This window comes from Hylobates moloch, unplaced genomic scaffold, assembly GCF_009828535.3.
Source record: "Hylobates moloch isolate HMO894 unplaced genomic scaffold, HMol_V3 SCAFFOLD_5, whole genome shotgun sequence".
Classification (NCBI taxonomy): domain Eukaryota; kingdom Metazoa; phylum Chordata; class Mammalia; order Primates; family Hylobatidae; genus Hylobates; species Hylobates moloch.
The window spans coordinates 98,831,211-98,849,263 of NW_026652280.1; the positions used below are offsets into that span (position 1 = coordinate 98,831,211).

Here is an 18,053-nt window from a genome sequence, read left to right on the forward strand (position 1 = left end):
TATGTCTGAAAGTCTTTCTTGAAGTCTGCACGTTCAAGGTTTGAAAGTTGGAATCTCGTTGTTTATTTTTTCACCTTCCTTCACTCCAACGTTCTGGGAATGGATTGACCTTCCCACCTCCCTTCCTTTGCTATTGGGACCTCAGAGATCTTGAGGGGTGAGTATGTCTCATCCAGCGACAGGGTGTGCTGACTTCCCTAGGAGATCATGAGTTTAGGTTAATGCTTTAAAATCACTAGAGGGAAGGAGCAGACAAAACTATAAAAACATTCTTGGGGCTTTGAGGAGAATGAGGAGCAGAGTTATGGAAGGAAGGGTGGGTGGGTGCATATTTAGATAGGAGAGAGAAGGGGAAAAGGGGAACCCCCTCCTTGCCACCCAGGCTCTCCCAGGGCCGAAGTGACACCCCCTCCTCCTCCTGCCCTAATCCCCCCATTAAGGCAGCTCTGAGTTTGTTATGACAGCGGCTGAAGGCTGCTGAATTGCTGTTTGCTGTGTCTGCTAATTGGACTGAAGGGTTGGAGTCTGGACACTGAAAGGGACTATTGTTGCTATTTACCTTCTACAGCCGCCTCCCTGGGGACCCTCTGGGTAAAGGGGAGCAGCAGCACCCCCTTAGGGTCATTGCACCCATTTCCTGCACAAGGGACTGCGGTGGGGAGACAGCTTGTCTCATTGCCTTGGAGTGGTTTGAGCTTCTACAGCACAGAGGAGACAAGCCAACACCTGAGCCAGTCTCATCTCCAGGCCAGGGGCCATCCAGGAGCTCCCAGGAAAGAGGAGTTACATGCTTGTCTTTCTCCTTCTTACTCATTCCCTTCTTCTTTAGGGATCTTTGCTTTGCCTCTTCCTCCAGCTAATCAGGCTTCACCCCTGCACCTTTTCTGACCTGCTTTCTTCTAGGTCAGTGATTCTCAACTTGGTTATGCACTGAATCACCCGGGGAGCTTTTAAAAAAATGTTGATGTTTGGGCCCAGCCCCAGACCCATGAAATCAGAGTATGTGGAAATGATGCCTAGGCATCATTATTATTTAATGTGCACCTGAGGTTATGAACCACTGATGTAGGCTCACCTCTCCACCTGGGAAACACATACACACACGTAGGCATGTACCCACATGCCTGTGTATGTGTACACGTGCACACACAAACACACCCCGGCCTTTCCCTGCCTTTCCTCCGAAACTCCTGATATCTATAATACTATCAGACAGGTTGTATGTCTTTTTAATTATTATTACTAAATTGCTTGTAGGAGCCTTAGCATTTAGAATGGAATTTAGAGGTCTGTACTTTATCTCCCACCTCAATCTGAGCTCTTCCCCAAGGGGAGGGACTATGATTCCATCTCCCTGTGGATGTCCAAATAGGATCTAGAGGAAGACTGAGCTAAATTATCAGAGATTCAATGACTTTTGTGCTTTTCCTTCCTCAAAGTAATATTGGTGATTTGGAGGTCTTCAGAGAGCAGAAACTTTCAGAGAGGAGAAACTTTCTTCAGGTATCATCTTTCCCTTTTCTTACTGTTTCCAAATGTTTTTGCTTCTTCTCTTCCCTTTAGCTTCTCACCTGGGGCGGGTGGGTGCTGCACCACCCTCCCACCCTCCTTCCTCCGTGTGGACGACAGAGCCACATCCAGCACCACGGACAGCTCCTGGGCGGTGAGTGAAATGGCTGTGCTGACCCCCTTTGAGGGAGTTAGGAGGGACCCTCCTGTCTGTACAGTCAGCTATCAAAGACTCTAAATTTTTGCATCTGTCGGAATTGTTTGCAGTCAGCTTTGGAGTCTCAGGGAGAGGCAAAGGCTGAGGGAAGTTGGCATTCCTGTCTCCAGGCAATTGGGTTTGTCTTCATGTTGGGGAGTCTGAATGAGAAGGGCTGCTCCAGTAGTAGGAAGAATGAAGGTTATATTTCCTTTTTTTTTTTTTTTTTTTTTGAGACGGAGTCTTGCTCTGTCCCCCAGGCTGGAGTGCAGTGGTGCGATCTCGGCTCACTGCAAGCTCCGCCTCCTGGGTTCACGCCATTCTCCTGCCTCAGCCTCCCGAGTAGCTGGGACTACAGGTGCCCGCCAACACGCCTGGCTAATTTTTTTGTATTTTTAGTAGAGACGGGGTTTCACCGTGTTAGCCAGGGTGGTCTCGATCTCCTGACCTCGTGATCCGCCCACCTCGGCCTCCCAAAGTGCTGGGATTACAGGCTTGAGCCACCGCGCCCGGCCAAAGGTTGTATTTCAAGAATGATTTAACCTAGGTCATGTAAGATACGGAGGGTATAGATCAGGTAGAGCTGAAATGAGCCTTAGATATCATCATTCCTATATTCCTCATTTTACACATCCCATGGGAGTAGAAGAGGTGTGATCAGGTTGCCCAGCTGGTTAGCGGAAATGCCAAGATCCAGGCTCCTGAATTTCAGCCTGGCCCTTTCTATCTGTCTATCCTCCTTTAGGAGTCTCTCTGCCTAGGTTGGTTGGAGCGGGCCTGCTGCTGGTTGGGGGAGTTTGCAGGTTGCCCCTATGCAAAAAAGGACAGGATGCATGACTGGGCATGCGAGGTGTTCAGGAAAGCCAGGAAAAGGTGGAACAGACTGCTACCTCTGTCTGAAGTGGTTTGGAGGGAAGGCCTCAGGGACAAGGCATACCTAGCAGTAGCTGGCAAGCCCATGGGAGAAAAGGCAAGGGGGCAACCATCTGCCAGGGCACAGAGGCCAGTGGATGGCCACAAGGAGTCTCCAGAGGCCAATGGGAGTCATGCAAACTGGAACGGGGCCTGGGAAAGGCCCTTCTGTGTGCCCAGGCCTGCTTCCCCAACACCGTGAGCCTAGAAACAAAGGGGCCATTCTCTCTAGGATTTGATGCTGCCATCTCCGGCTGGCAGTGCCAGGTGGTGGGGGCATCGGGGGTGTCAATCCATTATCCCCCCCAACTCCTAGGTCCTCTGAGGCTGGATGTTGGGGAGGTGGGTGTTCTATGCTATGTTGCCATGGCAACCGCCCCCCCCACCCCCAAAGTACAAAGAGAGACAGCTTTCACCCCCACCCCCAGGAAGAACCTGGGTCTGGCTGGGAATCTTCCCTTGAGAATCCTCCTGTCTGATGCACAAGCCATGGCATGCATAAGCGTCACCCTCTTTTCAGCATTGGAAGCTGAGGGTTCTGACAGCGGCAGGCCACATAGGCAAGGAAGCTGGTGCATGCAGTGTCTCTGGGCAAGGTTATGCAAGTGAGTACCAGCCCCTTATATTTAACCCCCTCTCTTCCCAAGCTCGCCTGCCCCTCATCTACCACAGCCAAGGACACCCCAGGCCTTCTCAGCTGAAGCGATGGGGCCTTGACCTTCTACTCTTTCCCAGAAGTGAGGGACACCCAGCTACCTCCAGCAAACCTCCAGGCTGTGGGAACAGAGAAGAGGAGGGGGCCATTCCTGCCACCCTCCATCTGCACCCTCCGCCATTACTCATTAGGCATTCTGCCCCCTCCTTCCGCTCGTTAAGCCTGATTTGCATACATTTGCATAATATAGTTCATTTGCATTCCAGGAGGCTCATGGTAGAAGCCAGGAAAAAAGGGGAGGGGGGCTGGAGAAGAGAAAAAGGGGGAGAGATTTTGTTTTCATCAAAGTGTTGGGGGAGGGACTAGGGGGAGGTGGCAGGAAGAGGACAGAAATAAAAACTTACACTACTTTCTTTCTTCCTTTCTGCCCTCCCTCCCTGAGCTGGACTCAAATGCCAAAGAGAGATGCCAAGGGGCCAGCTTTTCTGTCCTTTTTTGTCTTGCTTCCTCCGGCCTTGGCTCCCCAGCCTGGCCCCCCACCTTGTTGGGCTGAGGCTTCAGAAAGAAAGAGGCAGGGGTAGGAGGCAAGGCTGTGGGAACGGAAGCGGAGGGTGAGGGAGGCCGCCATCTTAGGTAACTGGCGCCTGTAAGATGGCTGCCCGACTAGGTGTGCACTGAAAGCCTCCCCTGGTTGGTGAACATGGAAGAGACTGAGGCCATAAGAAGGACTTCCTGGCTGACCAGAAATACTGTTGAATCTTCCTGTTAATAGAATTAGGAAGTGAGGATGGAGAGAGAAGGAAGGAGGGAGAAACCAGGAATGGCGGCCCCCAGAAGAGAAGTAAGGTTGAGCACAGGAGCAGGGGTGGTAGAGAGGCCTCAGCACTGGGCTTAGTTCCCAGACTACTTAGAGGACTGTGGGTAATAAGAAAAGTACTGGAGAAATCAGAATGGGGGAATATCAGCATGAGGAGAGAGTAAGATGTGGCCAGGCAGTAGCATCTGCTAGTTTGAGGGTCTCTCTGGGGCCTGTGAAAGGTGACTGTGTACTTGAGGTGATGCTCCACCTTCTCTCCTCAGCCCAGCACTCTGGTTTCCATCTTTGTAACTCTGGTAAAACTGCACCCTCTCAGAGGCCACTCACAGCCTCCTCAACAAAGACCACTGGCCCTTCCCAAGCCCAGTCCTCCTTAACCTGTATGGAAAATTTAATGCAATTTTCTCAGTCTTTTCCTTTGGCCTTCTGTTCTTCTGTTACATCCATGATCACCTGTTCTTGGTTCCATTCATTCAGTCCTCCGGATGGACCAGTTCCTTAACTAGAAGTGGTCCCCAGGTTCTGCTGGTAGCTTGTTTTCTCTTCCTTCTCACTCCTCTCACTCCACTTTTATCACTTCAGCCATCACCTGAAGTTATAAATTCTCCCTCGTTTCGTTTTTCTTTTCTTTTCTTTTCTTCTTTCTCTCTCTCTCTCTTTCTTTCTCTCTTTCTTCTTTCTTTCTTTTTTTTTTTTGACAGAGTCTTGCTCTGTCACCCAGGCTGGAGCGCAACGGCGCAATCTCAGCTCACTGCAACCTCTGCTGCCCGGGTTCAAGTGATTCTTCTGCCTCAGCCTACTGAGTAGCTGGGACTACAGGCACCCGCCACCACGCCCAGCTAATTTTTTGTATTTTTAGTAGAGATGGGGTTTCACAGTGTTAGCCAGGATGGTCTCAGTCTCTTGACCTTGTGATCCACCCGCCTCGGCCTCCCAAAGTACTGGGATTACAGGCGTGAGCCACCGTGCCAGGCCTAGTCTTGACCTCTTTTAAACTCCAAATTCGCACCCCCAACTGCCAACTACCACCTGTGGTCCTGCCATTTGTCCCCAGATCAGGGATTGCAACGGTACATCTGCTTGGCCAAGCCTGGATCACATGCCTAGGCTCTAGCTGCAAGGAGATCCCAGAAAGTACCTGTGTTTTTAGCTTCTGTAGTGGCATAGAAGTACAACCTCCCACCAAAACCCAGGAGGTGGTCCAGTCCCCAGGCAGTTCGGATGCTCCCTCCGCGTTGTGCTTCTGCTGCCTTACCTCTATCAGTGGCCTCATTAAACTCCTAGGTCCCCAGGTTCAATTCCTGAACATTTTCCTGGACTTGCCCCCACATCCAAATCAGCCACATCAAAACCCATCACTTCTTCCTGTGTAGCACATCTCTCATCCATTCCCTTCCCTCCGGTACCCCTGCCTCCATGTCAGCGCATTCATTCAGCAGGCACTGAGGGTCTCCTGTGTGCCAGGAGCTATGCTCAAGGGAAGCATGGAATACAACGCTGCTCTGAGGATCTGGCAGTCTACTAGGTGAGGCAGACACATGAATGATTAGAAGACAGTCTGGAAAGCATTGTCCTGCAGACCTGCACAAAGTGCTGTGGAGGCATAGAGAAGGGAGCAGGGGGCCACCTCGGAGAGCTCAGGAAGGCTTCCTGGAGGACACCGAGAGATAAGCGATACAAGATAAACAGGCATTTGGCAGTCTACAGAGTCTGGGGAGGTGGGTGGTGGACAGTCCACAGCACTCGAGAAGGCAAGGAGGTAAGGAAGAGCAGGATATGTTTGGGGACTAGCATGGCCATCGCAGGGAGTCTGCTGGGAGGAGAAGGGAAACAGAGGTAGGAGTTTCCCTGTAAGGCACCTTATGTGCTATACCAGGGAGACTGGGGCAGTTAGCTGACAGCCTCAGAGGTGCCAGGTGTAGGGCATGGCTGGAAAGCAACACATAATCACTCCTAGGAGGGATGGGGATTCCTGCATCTGGCTGTCCACTAAGCCCAGCCAGACGTTTAACGGGCTCTCAGCTAGTTCCAAACAAATGAAGGACATATGAAAGACCTGGAAGCCACTTGAGGAAGGGATGTCTCTACCACCCACCTTCAGAATCCCTCCTTCCCCCGTGACATGGGGGGGGAGCAAGCTTATGGGAGCTTTCTGGGGAGAGATGTGGAGAAGCAGAAGTTGGTGTCCCTCAGCACAATGAGCACCCTGAGGTCAGGGCAGGCGGATAGGCTGCTGGGGGGTGGGGGACAGGAATACTAGCTCTGACTTTGTGGGGCAACAAGCTAGTCTCTGAGCTCTCTTATGAAAAAAAAAAAAAAAAAAAGGAACGGAGGGAGGGAGGGCCGGCTGGGCGCAGTGGCCCAAGCCTGTAATCTCAGCACTTTGGGAGGCCAAGGCAGGTGGATCGCCTGAGGTCAGGAGTTCGAGACCAGCCTGGCCAACATGGTGAAACCCTGTCTCTACTAAAAACACAAAAATTAGCCAGGCATGGTGGCCCATGCTTGTAATCCCAGCTATTCAGGAGGCTGAGGCAGGAGAATCACTTGAACCTAGGAGGCAGAGGTTGCAGTGAGCTGAAATCGGGCCACTGCCCTCCAGTCTGGGCAGCAGAGCAAGACTCTGTCTCAAAAAAAAAAAAAAAAGGAAGAAAGAAAAAGAAAAAAGAAAGGTTCAGTGGTCAGGGCTGTGTGACTCGGGGGCTAGAGCAAAGCAGCAAAGAAGGGGCTCAGTCCTGGAACCCTCCTGAGGGAGTGAGCTGGGGGTGAGGTAGTAGCCGGGGCCAAGGCTCTGAGGGAATTCTTCCTCAAGAAAGGGGATGAGAGGCTGGAGAGGCAGATGGGAAGATGGTGAGGCTGCTGCTGGCTGCTGGGCGGAATGTAAGTGGGGGTGCCCACCACCGCCCATCCCCCAGGCCCGGCCTGTGCACAAAGACTTCTCTGTGAGTGGCCATGGAAGTGGCCCTGTCAGGTGAGGGGGCTTAGCTCCCAAGGAATGGGGTGGAATGGGGCTGGAGGAAGGGAGGGCTGAGAGGTGGCCTCAGGCTTTAACCAGGTCTGGGCAGGAAGGAGAGAGAAGCTGAAACCAGGCCAGGGTCTCACGGTGAGGCCATTCATGGTCTGGTCCAGCTGTCCCCAGGATGGGCTCCTCTCCATCATCCAACCAGGGCCCCAGGGCCCCAGCACCAAGGCCCTGACCTGCCCCTGCCTTCTCCCCATGTCTTCCCGGCTATAACTCCTGATCCTGCCAGCCCTCTCCAGCCTTCCCTCCCCTGCTCATACATGCTATCTCCTGACACTCTTGGGACTGACCCCACTCTTGGGACTGACCCTGCTTGAGCTTCTCTCATCTTCCCAGCATGGGGTCTCCTTCCAGGGAGGGCTGTGTTGAGACGGTAGAGAGACAAAATTAACCAGAACGAAAAAGGAGTCCCAAGGCCACCCCAGTCCCCACACCCACTCTTGCCTTCCCCAGGAGAGGCTCCTCTCCTGGCCTGGCCTCAGTGTCACTTACTGCTAATCAGCAATGTGTAGAGACCTTTCTCCCATCCCCCCACTTCCAAGCCCTTGTTGGGCACACTGCACACTGGCTTTTTTTTTTTTTTTTTTGGAGACGTAGTCTTGCTCTGTCACCCAGGCTGGAGTGCAGTGGCGCGATCTCAGCTCACTGCAATCTCTACCTCCCAGGTTCAAGAGATTCTCCTGCCTCAGCCTCCAGAGTAGCTGGGATTACAGGTGCCTGCCACCATGCCCGGCTAATTTTTGTAATTTTAGTAGAGACAGGGTTTTGCCATGTTGGTCAGTCTGGTCTCGAACTCCTGACCTCAAGTGATCTGCCCACCTTGACCTCCCAAAGTGCTGGGATTACGGGTGTGAGCCACTGTGCGCGGACTGCACTGGCCCCTCTAGTGAATATTTGGGTTCAGCGTGCATGAAGCAGCAGAATGCTGGTGGACACCACCTCAGCTTGCAGGCTGCTCTGGGTTTGATAGTCAGTGGGGCTTTGTCCACAGGAAGGACAGCAAAAGAAGGAGCTTTTGGTTTTTGACTCTGGAATTAGACAGGCTGGTCAGGATACAAATTCTGGCTTCCCCCACTTACTAGCTGGGTGACCTTAGGCAAGTCCCTGCATGTCTTTGGACCCTAACTGCCTTCATTGGTTATCCTGAAGACCAAATGGGGTGATGGGAATGAGTGTTTTCTAAGGCTGTGTGCAGATGTTTAGTGTTAAATGCTAAGTGCAGAGGGACATAGTTATGGGGCCACTGAGGTAGGTGGGGGCAATCAAGGAGGCCTCCTGGGTTGTGAGGGCCGTGGATCACCGGGTGCAGTCCACAATGGAGGCCTCACTGAGAAATGGGGCTGGGCTCCATGGCTGGGGCTTTCGTGGTCTGAAGGAGGTGAGCATCTTGCTGAGGCTGTTTCGAGAGGGACCCGTTGTTAACAATTAGGTGGTGAACTCCACGACGGCAGCTTCTTTTATCCACTGGCCAGGTGCGAATGCTGCCCAGCATACCAGGAGGAGGGGACAGGTAGGGTGCAGCTCTGCCACATTGCCCCTAACCTGCTCTGCTCCCTCCCTGCAGCCTTCATCTCATCGTCCTCCAGGCAGCACAAGCCATTGTGGAATCTCCACCGGGTGTACAGAACGGTGCCTCTGCGTCCTGCCACTCAGGACCTCTCACGTCCCCGATGTGATGGCTCCTCAGCATCATCAGGAGTGAGCATAAGTCAGACCTATTTAGATCCGTCAGCCCACGGGCCAGGGGGACCTTGAGCAGGACAGTCTTTTGTCTCCAAGCAGTCATTCCTTGTTATACAAGCAAGAGTCAGGAGGAGGAATGGTTTTGGCATCATCCCCCACAGACAGCAATGGGGCCTTTAGGCCTGGAAGGAAGGACCAGGCTGAGGCTGGCATATGGAGGTTGAGCCCTGGGCACGGGGCATCAGCTTCACCCGGCTGGGGATGCCTTCTGCTGGGTTTGTCCATCTGGCACCAGCTGGCTTCCCAGCACCGCCCCCACAACCAACCAGACTCCTTCTTCTGCTGTTGCCATGACAATTGGCTGCCATATTGTACCTCAGAGCACTAGCTCCTATCTGGATTTTCCCGTGGGGTTCCTAGAGGGTGGGAGATGGGTCTCCAGGGATTTATCCCTTTCTCCTGATATCTATCCAATAAAAATTCATAATAACATATGATTTTTTTAAATAGCCTAAGTGGAGAATTACTATGTGTCAGGCTGTGTGCCAGACACTCTCTACATGTTATTTAATGTGGCTAAAAAAGAATTAATGAGATAGAATTAAAGAGGTTCCCATCCAGTTTCCTGCTACTACGACAGACTTTTCCTCTCTCCAACCAGGAAATTCCATGATCTTGCTTATTCCTGTCTTGGGAAGTCCTTCTCCATGTCTAACCAAGATCTATATGGCTATAGCACCAGCTCTTTGGCTCTTGGCTTGGCATGGCTGAGTTGAGAGGTAAGGAAGGAAAGCCACCTAGCTTTAGTGACTTCATAAAGGTTCCTGGACTCCAACTATTAGAATAGGAAAACTGAGACTTGCCTAGCTTGGTGAGAGGTCTGAGTGCCCCTTAAAGACTTGGGAGCCCCCACCCAAACCTTTTGTTTACAGAAGAGGAGTAAATGCCACAGAATGCTTTGAAATTCCCCCTCTGTGCCCCATCAGCACCCCAGAAAGAGGAGCCGGAGACCAGGGAATAGTGATAGTGACCTTTGGAAGCCAGTCTCCCAGCTCCTGCCTTGGGGGGAACGTTCCAACAGGGTCTCAGAGACATCCTGGGATAATGAGGGTCCCCCCCTTCTGGAGCCCAACTGGAAGGCAGAGAATGGTCACTTTGACCTCGAGGGGCATCTATAAGGGGCACTAAGCAGAGGCCAGATTTGCTGAGGAAATCCTGAATGAGGAGCAGGTAGAGAGAAAAAGGAGGCCATTCTCAACTGAGGAAGGGTGGGCTGGGAGGGAAGGGCCAGGGATAATTTATGATATCATTGTTCCCCCGCCCCACTTACCGTTGCTAGGAGAGCCTGGCTCTGGGGCTGGGGGGGTGTAACAGGCAGGAGGCTGTTCCATCTGCACTCCTCCTCCCCCACCTAGGGGAGGGCATCGCATGGAGCTGCATCCACCACCCCTTCCCAGGCCCTGACAGACACCAGTCTCTTCTGTCGTTCCCCCAAATCTAGACACTCAAGGGATAGCAGGACTCCCAGGTGGGCTGAGGATCTAGAGCAAGGAATGGGCAAGAGAGTATGGAAGGAGACACACTGGCAGACTTAGAGGGGCACTGAGGAACAGCCAGCCCACCTCGAGACCTGGGAGCCAGCCCGGGTCAGGAAGAGGGCCAGAGGGGGTCAGGGAAACAGGACTGGCAGAGCCCAGGTTTGGAGAAGACAGAGTCCTTACATTTGAGGAGCTCCTGATATGATGGGCAAGGCAGACCTCTCATCCCCACTCCTCCATACTGTCAAGATCCAGGTTGGAGAGCTGGCAAAGGTAGGGGGAGGAGGAGCTGGGGAAGGGAGGAGGGAGGTGAGCTGGGAGAGGCTGAAGAGAGTCTAGGAAGAAGAAAGGCCACACTGGTTGGAGTGGAGCTGGGCCATGCAGGGCCATGGCTGAGATCCCCTCCTTTTTCTGAAACTCTCTTCTCAGATCTTAAGGCTCTTGGAGAAGTCAAGGGAGGTGAACTTTGGGGGTTTCCAAAGCTGCTGGCTCCCAACCCTGGATGGGACAGGAAAGGAAGGCTGTGCCCACAGCTGTGCCTGACACCTGATTCCTGTGCAGCCCCTACGGGGTTTATTTGCCTTTCCTGGACATAGCTTCCCCACCCCAGGAAGGAAGGAGCTGACCCTGATTTGTGCCCATTTGGTTGTGCAAGCCCTTTCGTAGCCATTATCTCAGCTAATCTTCCCAACAGCCCTGAAAACCGGGTGATATTGTCCCCGCTTTATGAAGGAGGAATCAAAGCCTCAGGAAGGCTAAGACACTTTCCCAGAGTCATAGGACTGGTAAGTTGGGCTGGGCTTCAAGTGGGGCTTCATAGACCCCAAAGCATATGTCCCCTTCCTCCCCTGTGCTGACTTCTGAAACATAAATGGAGGGACTGAGAGAAGAGAGGACCAGATAGGCAGGTGGAATTCTTGGCATGTTCTCCAGTGTAGGGGTAAAGTCTGAGGGATGATAAATATCTTGCAGGTTGAAGACAGGATTGGGGAAGAGGCCATGGGAGCTGTGGAAGTGACCAAAAGTCTTCCAGGCTGGTCCTTAGCCCAAGTGCATCCTGCTCCCTGCCTTCCTGAAGCAAATCCCCTGGGCTCCCTGCCTAATCTCTCCCGTTCTTGGGATCTGAGTTTACAACTTAGGCATTTCTCTCACCCCCCACTGCCCTGGATGAAGCACCTGGAAGAGGTGGAAGAGGTGCCTAGACTCAAGCCACTGTCATGGCAGATCCCTTTGTGATGATCCCTTCCCTAGCTCCTCACCTTGCCTGATGGAAGTGAGCTGCTTCCAAGACGGCTGGAAGTTTGTCCTCTGCCTCCTCCTGAAGTCTGCATCCGAAGTGTATTTTTTGGCTGGGCATGGTGTCTCACGCCTATAATTCCAACACTCTGGGAGGCCAAGGCAGGTGGGTCACTTGAGGTCAGTAGTTCGAGACCAGCCTGGCCAACATGGCGAAACCCCGTGTCTTCTAAAAATACAAAATTTAGCCAGGTGTGATGGTGTGCGCCTGTAATCCCAGCTACTCAGAGGCTGAGGTATGAGAATTGCTTGAACTTAGGAGGCAGAGGTTGCAGTGAGCTGAGATCATGCCACTGCACTCCAGCCTGGGTGACAGAGTGAGATTCCATCTCCAAAAAAAAAAAATGTATTTTTATTTACGCTTGACAATTTTTCTTTTCAGACCAAAAAGAAGAATGTACTTCATCCGGTTGGGCTGGGTTCCCTCTGATAAGCCTTCCCAGTTGACTGAAAGATGAGGCTAGGCTCTAGCAAGTTGAAGTGGAACAAGCTCCTTCAAGAAGCTTTGAGCAGAATGAAGTGGGGAGGACCCAGCTTCCAGCCCAGGAAGCCCACTGTACCTGGAGCCATCTGGGATAAGACTTTGACCCATGACTCCCATATCCACAACCTGTCCATCCTGGCCCATCCCACTTTATCCTGTATTATTTGAGCTGGGATTCCCACATCCTCTGAGATGGAAGTCCCATCTCAAGTCTTCAATAAAGACTCTTGGATATTGAATCACATTAATAGTGGTAGTGGATATACCTGGACAGGGTTGGAAGGGGAGGGTCTGCAAGAAAGGGGGCAATACTGGGCTCCCTCCAACAGAGATCTGTGATACAGAAGCCAACTTTGCAACAGAAGCGAGGGAGCCTCTAATACCAGAACTCCTACCTGGTAGGGGGTGGGGCGGTGAGTGAACATCTTGGCTGCTTCCACCACCCTCAGCCACCTCAGCCGCCCTCAGCCACGCCCTGAGCCACCCCAAGGCCGGAACTCCATTCATGATCCGGTCAGCGCCAAGTCCAAGTCATGGGCTAATGCTTCCATCCAAGGAAGCACCTAGGTGCCCTACTAGGGACCAAGAGAATGGGAGAGGGTGGTGACGCTCCCCTAGAGTTCCTGTGTAGGAGGTCACTGGGTAGCCTTCTGTCTCCTCCACAAAAGGACTCTCATAAATGTCCTCCTGGGTTTGAACAGACCACATAGAGGGAGCACCCCTGCACCAAAGGGTCTTCCATTCCTGCTTCTTCTCTGTCCACCCTCAGGGAAAGAATATGATTATTAAGAGGGATTCAGGCTGAGCGCGGTGGCTCACGCCTATAATCCCAGCACTTTGGGAGGCCAAGGTGGGCGGATTACAAGGTCAGGAGATGGAGACCATCCTGGCTAATACGGTGAAACCCCGTCTCTACTAAAAATACAAAAAATTAGCCGGGTGTGGTGGCACGCGCCTGTAGTCCCAGCTACTCAGGAGGCTGAGACAGGAGAATTGCTTGAACCCGAGAGGCAGAGGTTGCAGCGAGCCGAGATCGCGCCACTACACTCCAGCCTGGTGACAGAGTGAGATTCCGTCTCAAAAAAAAAAGGGATTCAGATTAGACAGCAGGTAGGACTTCCCAACAATAACAAGGCCTGAGGGGGAACTTGAGGGTGCAGGAAAGCCATAGCAAAAAACTAGGACTGTGCTCTTGACCCCATTTTCTCCATAACACATCTGTATCCAACATGCTCCCCCAGAAGATAGGCCCCTTCTCATCTCTAGAGAGCCTTGCTGGATGATGTTAGCAGAGCCCAGACTAGCAGCACCATTTAAGCTCTCCTTCACCTTCCAGAAAGTCCTTCCTCCCTTCCATAATCCCTCCATGGAACTAAACTTTGAATCCTGGAAATTTTCTAAATGAAAAAGCTTAAGATAACACACATGACACAATTCTAACAGCACAAAAGGGAAATTACATCTCCTTCCTACCCCTGTCCTCAGCCACCCACCTCCTCTCCCAAGAGGCAACAACTGGTACCTGTGTCCTCCCCGGGTTACTCCATAGACATCCAAGCACAGGTGTATAAATTCCTCCTTTCCATTTAAACACTGACTGCAGCCTTTTCAGCTCTTCTAGACCAGGACTCTTAGCCCGAGGTCAATCTGGACCTCGGGGGATGCTTGCAAATACTAAAATTGCATGCGGTATGCTGGCCAGGCGCCTGGGCACTATTTGTAGGAGGAGGGCTCACGTAATGAGCCACCTGGTCTAGCTCAGTTCCTCATTTTGTAGAGGAAACTGAGGCCAGAGAGGAGAAGGGCTATGTCCAGGGTCCTCAGCATGGTGGGGGCCCATCAGGAAAAGAATCCCAGGCTCCCCCTGACCTGCATGTCCAGGAGCCCCAAAACTGGGACTTGGAGGGCTGACCGAGACCGATGCTGCTGGGAGGAGGAGGCAATTTCCTTTGCCCCACAGTCTGGCATATCTAAGGGGCTAGCTCAGTCTCACCACGTCTGGGCGCTCATCAGTGCTTCTGAGGTTCCAGCCTTCATTTCGGGGCCCTCCCACTCCTAGCCTTGCCAGGACCCACTGGGGCCCTGGGGAGGTGGGGTGAATGGAGGCAGGATCTGGCTTGGGGTCGATCGGTATGGAAGAAGCTTCCCAGGTCTGCCCACTCCTCCCCCTGCTTTTGTTTGTACCCCACAACCTGAGCATCAGTCTTCGTGGTCCCCTTACCATGGTGTTGGGGGGCCTGAGCAGGGAGAGGCAGCTGGCCACTGTGGCCAGCCCTCTGCCTCCTATCCTGGCCTCTGGCTTGGAGGGGAGGCTCCCGGCCGGAGAGCTGAGGCAGGAAGGAGGAGGTGGGTGGAAAGGACTCCTCTGAGCACGGGAAAGAAAAGCAAGCAGGAGAGGGCCCCAGAGGGTGGGCTGCCTTTTGGAAACAGAATGACCCAGACCCAGACAGGGGCAGAAGGGGCGGGGAAGGGCCCCTCCCTGGACAGAGATGTCAGGACTGGGGTGGGAGGACCCAGGCAGGACACTTTGGAATGTGCTCTCAGAGTCCCACTGAGCATATGCAGATGAGGCCTGTCTGTATGCAAATGAGCCCATCTGTATGCAGATGAGGAGAGAGGGCATTCTCTTCTCAGGGTTACCATAGAGCCCACCTCCTCCCCTTCCCTCTGGGCTCCAGCTGCAGGGCAGCCTGGGAAGAGTCCAGGCCCAGGGAGAGGCAACCTGCAATAGAAGGTTAGACTTCAGGAAGGACTTACCAAAAAAAAATGGCTAGTTCTGGGAAAGGAACTGGAGGTGAAATAGGGAATATAGAGAGGCTGCTGAGAGGGCCAGGTAAAAAAGACAGGGGTGCACAATGAAAGGACATCTCAGCCACAGGAAAACACAGGCAAACTCACAGAAAGCTTTGAGAGGGAGGCTGGGGAAGAGGAGAAAAGGAGCCGCCACTGAGCAGCCACTCCCTGCTGAGTCCCACACAGAACGCCTTCCACTCAGTCTCACTGGATCCCAGTGATAACCCTGTGAGGTCTTTTGCAGAAGAGGCCTAGAGAAGCGGAAAGACTCACCCACATCACAGGGTTTGCAAGTGGCACCGCCCCGGCCTGTCCGACTTTATGGCAGGCAGCCACAGCTTAGACCCTTCTCACTGTTTCCTGGCAGACACTGAACAGCTCTTCCTACCTGAGGGGAGAGGAGGGGCACTAGGGGTTGGAGAGCTGTGCCTGGAGCAGGGGCCTGATATATCCTGAGGGGAGGTCCAGTTGGGTCTCAGCCAAGGTAGGGCCTGCAGAGAGTTGAGAATTGCCAACGCAGTTCCAGGGGAGGCTACTGGGGGAACTTGGGTGGGCCGCAACCAAGAGGGGATCATCATGGCTGGGAAAGATGCCAGGGATGATCCAGTGGGGGAAACCGAGACCCAGAGAGGTTAAAACAGTTGCCTCCTCACTCAGCAGATCCAAGTAGAAGCTGGGCCTAAACTCTGGCTCCTGGGTCCCCAGCCCCTTCCTAGGAGTGCAGAGGCCAGGAATGGAGGGGTCTCTGAGAATAGCCTCTCCTCTTCCTCCAGTGGACCCTGGCCCCCCACATCCAGTCGTGCAGCCAAGGCCTTTGTGGAGAAGCTGTGGGGAAGAGAGGCCCCTTGTTGGCCCATTCATCGTGCCGGAGGCTCGGTTGATGCCAGCCCCTGGCACCGGCTGGGCTCTCCTTCCTGGGGGTGCCAGCCAGCCCCCACCCACTGCCACAGCCCGCTCCCCAGCTCTGTAGTTTCCTGGAGCCTCGGGGCTTGGCCGTGGTCCCGGCTGAAGGATGGTGGGGAGCCCCAGCCCCCGCGACCCCCGCACCTCGCCTTTCACACGCTGGCACCATAGCCGTGGGAACGCTGGACGGCAGCTGGGCACCGGTACCCGGCTCTGCCCACCCCCAGCCTGGCCAACCTCAGATAGGGGGAGAGGAACAGGCTGCCCCCAAGAAAAGCCCCTCCAGGATGGGGCCCTAGAAATACTTAGCACTAATTATGAATCTGGGGACAAACAAGGCATTTGCAAGTCAATTAGTGACAGAACTTTCCCAGGAAAGAGGTTCATCCAGGCTCAGCTTCAGACAGGGCCACATGCTGGGTCACCTTGTCCCTCCTCCTGCCTCTGCCCTGCTCGAAGCTCCAGGGATACAGACCGACCCGATGTTCTGCCAGCCCCTATGTGGCTGAGGGTGCCAGGGTCCTGAGTGGGCCTGGGGGGGTGGGAGGGAAAGGCTGAGCTCTACTGAGGTCAGCTGGAGGTCAAAATAGGGCTGTCACCAGGAGACATTCTGCCAGGGCTCTGGCCTCAATTCCACCTGTGACAGAACCTGGTGGCTCTTGGAAGGAGATGCCAAAGAGGCCACTGACCCAGACAGGGTGGCCCGAGAGGGCTGACAGGGAAATAGAAGTCATTGTAAAAGGGCCAGTGGGAGATGCTTTCCAGAGAACACAAAGAAACCAGGACAAGAGGAGACCAAGGGAGAAGACAAAGGATCTGCAGGCATCTCAGCAATTGTCCCCAGGCCAGGAGGCACACTGTGGGGATTTCAGCTCTGCCTGCAGGGGAGCCTCCAGGTGGACCAGCACGGATATCTGAGGCCACTGCCCACGGAGAAAGAGACAGAGCAACAGATCTTGCTCCTCCCGGGACTGAGAGGCCTTTAGCTGGGAAAGGGGCTCTCTACCAAGAGAACCCCTTAATTGGGGAAAGAGAGAGAAGGAAAGGGGCTGTGCAGGGCAAAAGCCCTAGGGCCAGCCCCACCATCTGAGGGAGATTAAGGGATTATAATTAAAAGGTGTTTGCGGGGCTCCAAGCAGGTGGGTTGGGGCCGGTGCTAATGATCTAATTGCTGCTTCACCAGGGCTTCAGCCAGGGTCTGGCTGCTGGGGCTCTGTAATGAGTCGGGCGTTTTTTTTAAGGGAGGTGGAAGAGGAGAGGCGGAGCTGAAGGGCCAGGAGGGGAAGTCTTTTTCTCCACTTTGAGCCCTCAGTGCACATGCTCACATGTTCTGGCCAGTCCTTCCCTTAATGGCTTCCCTGGAAAACCAAGATGAAGCCTGCAGCCTAACGGAGTCGTGGGAGGCCTGGAGAAGAGTTCTGGGAGCTGGGCATGAACAAAGAGGATGCTCAGATCCCCACAGAGAGAGGACACTGAGACACGGAATGGTTACGGGAAAGAGAGGTATCCTTGGAATAATTATAACAGATGTTGGAAGTAAATGCTCGGTGCCACAAAGTGAAAATAGCACTCAGGCAAAAGTTTTCTCAACCAGGCCATTTACTTCTATAGCAGGGTGTGTCTAGTGGATGGAACAATGGTGAGAGCACACCAGACAAGGGAGGAGAAGGGGGTCTTATCCCTAATGCAGCTAGGCCCTACTGCTATGCCTTTCCCCTATTGGCTAGGGTTGGACCGCATAGTCTAAGCTAATTCCAATTGGCTATTTTAAAGAGAGCGAGGGTAGGAGCCGGAGTGGTGGGGTGAGTAGTTTTGGCGGGAAGGACGGTTACAGAGCAGGTGACTAAGGATGACTAAGGACAAAGCAGGTTACTAAGGACAGAGCAGGTGATAGAGGCTAGGAGGGAGTTGTTTACTGAGACTAGGGGCAAGGAGACATAAAGAATGAGGAAGTTAAACTTTAAAATGGAGAACAAGGCTGGGTGCTGTGGCTCACACCTGTAATCCCAGCACTTTGGGAGGCCAAGGCGGGAAGATCACCTGATGTCGGAAGTTCCAGACCAGCCTGACCAACATGGAGAAACCCCATCTCTACTAAATATACAAAATTAGCCGGGTGTGGTGGCACACGCCTGTAATCCCAGCTATTCAGGAGGCTGAGGCGGGAGAATCGCTTGAACCCAGGAGGTGGAGATTGCGGTGAGCCAAGATGGCGCTATTGCACTTCAGCCTGGGCAACAAGAGCAAA

At 53.3% G+C, this 18,053-nt stretch overlaps 1 protein-coding gene across 10 annotated transcripts in view; it reads left to right on the forward strand.

Annotated features, from left to right (window-relative positions):
• MIR9-1HG (MIR9-1 host gene) overlaps nt 1–12,353 on the forward strand; it is a 33,074-nt gene extending 20,721 nt beyond the window's left edge. For 2 of the 10 annotated variants that reach the window (XM_058439168.1, XM_032154176.2), the window contains 2 exons: nt 1,564–1,663; nt 12,008–12,353. In XM_058439168.1, the coding sequence (XP_058295151.1) occupies nt 1,564–1,663; nt 12,008–12,083 (176 nt within the window). In that variant the 3' untranslated portion in view covers nt 12,084–12,353. The other 8 variants (XM_032154179.2, XM_032154180.2, XM_032154185.2 and 5 more) reach the window with 8 other exon arrangements.
• The last annotated feature ends 5,700 nt before the right edge of the window (nt 12,354–18,053 follow it).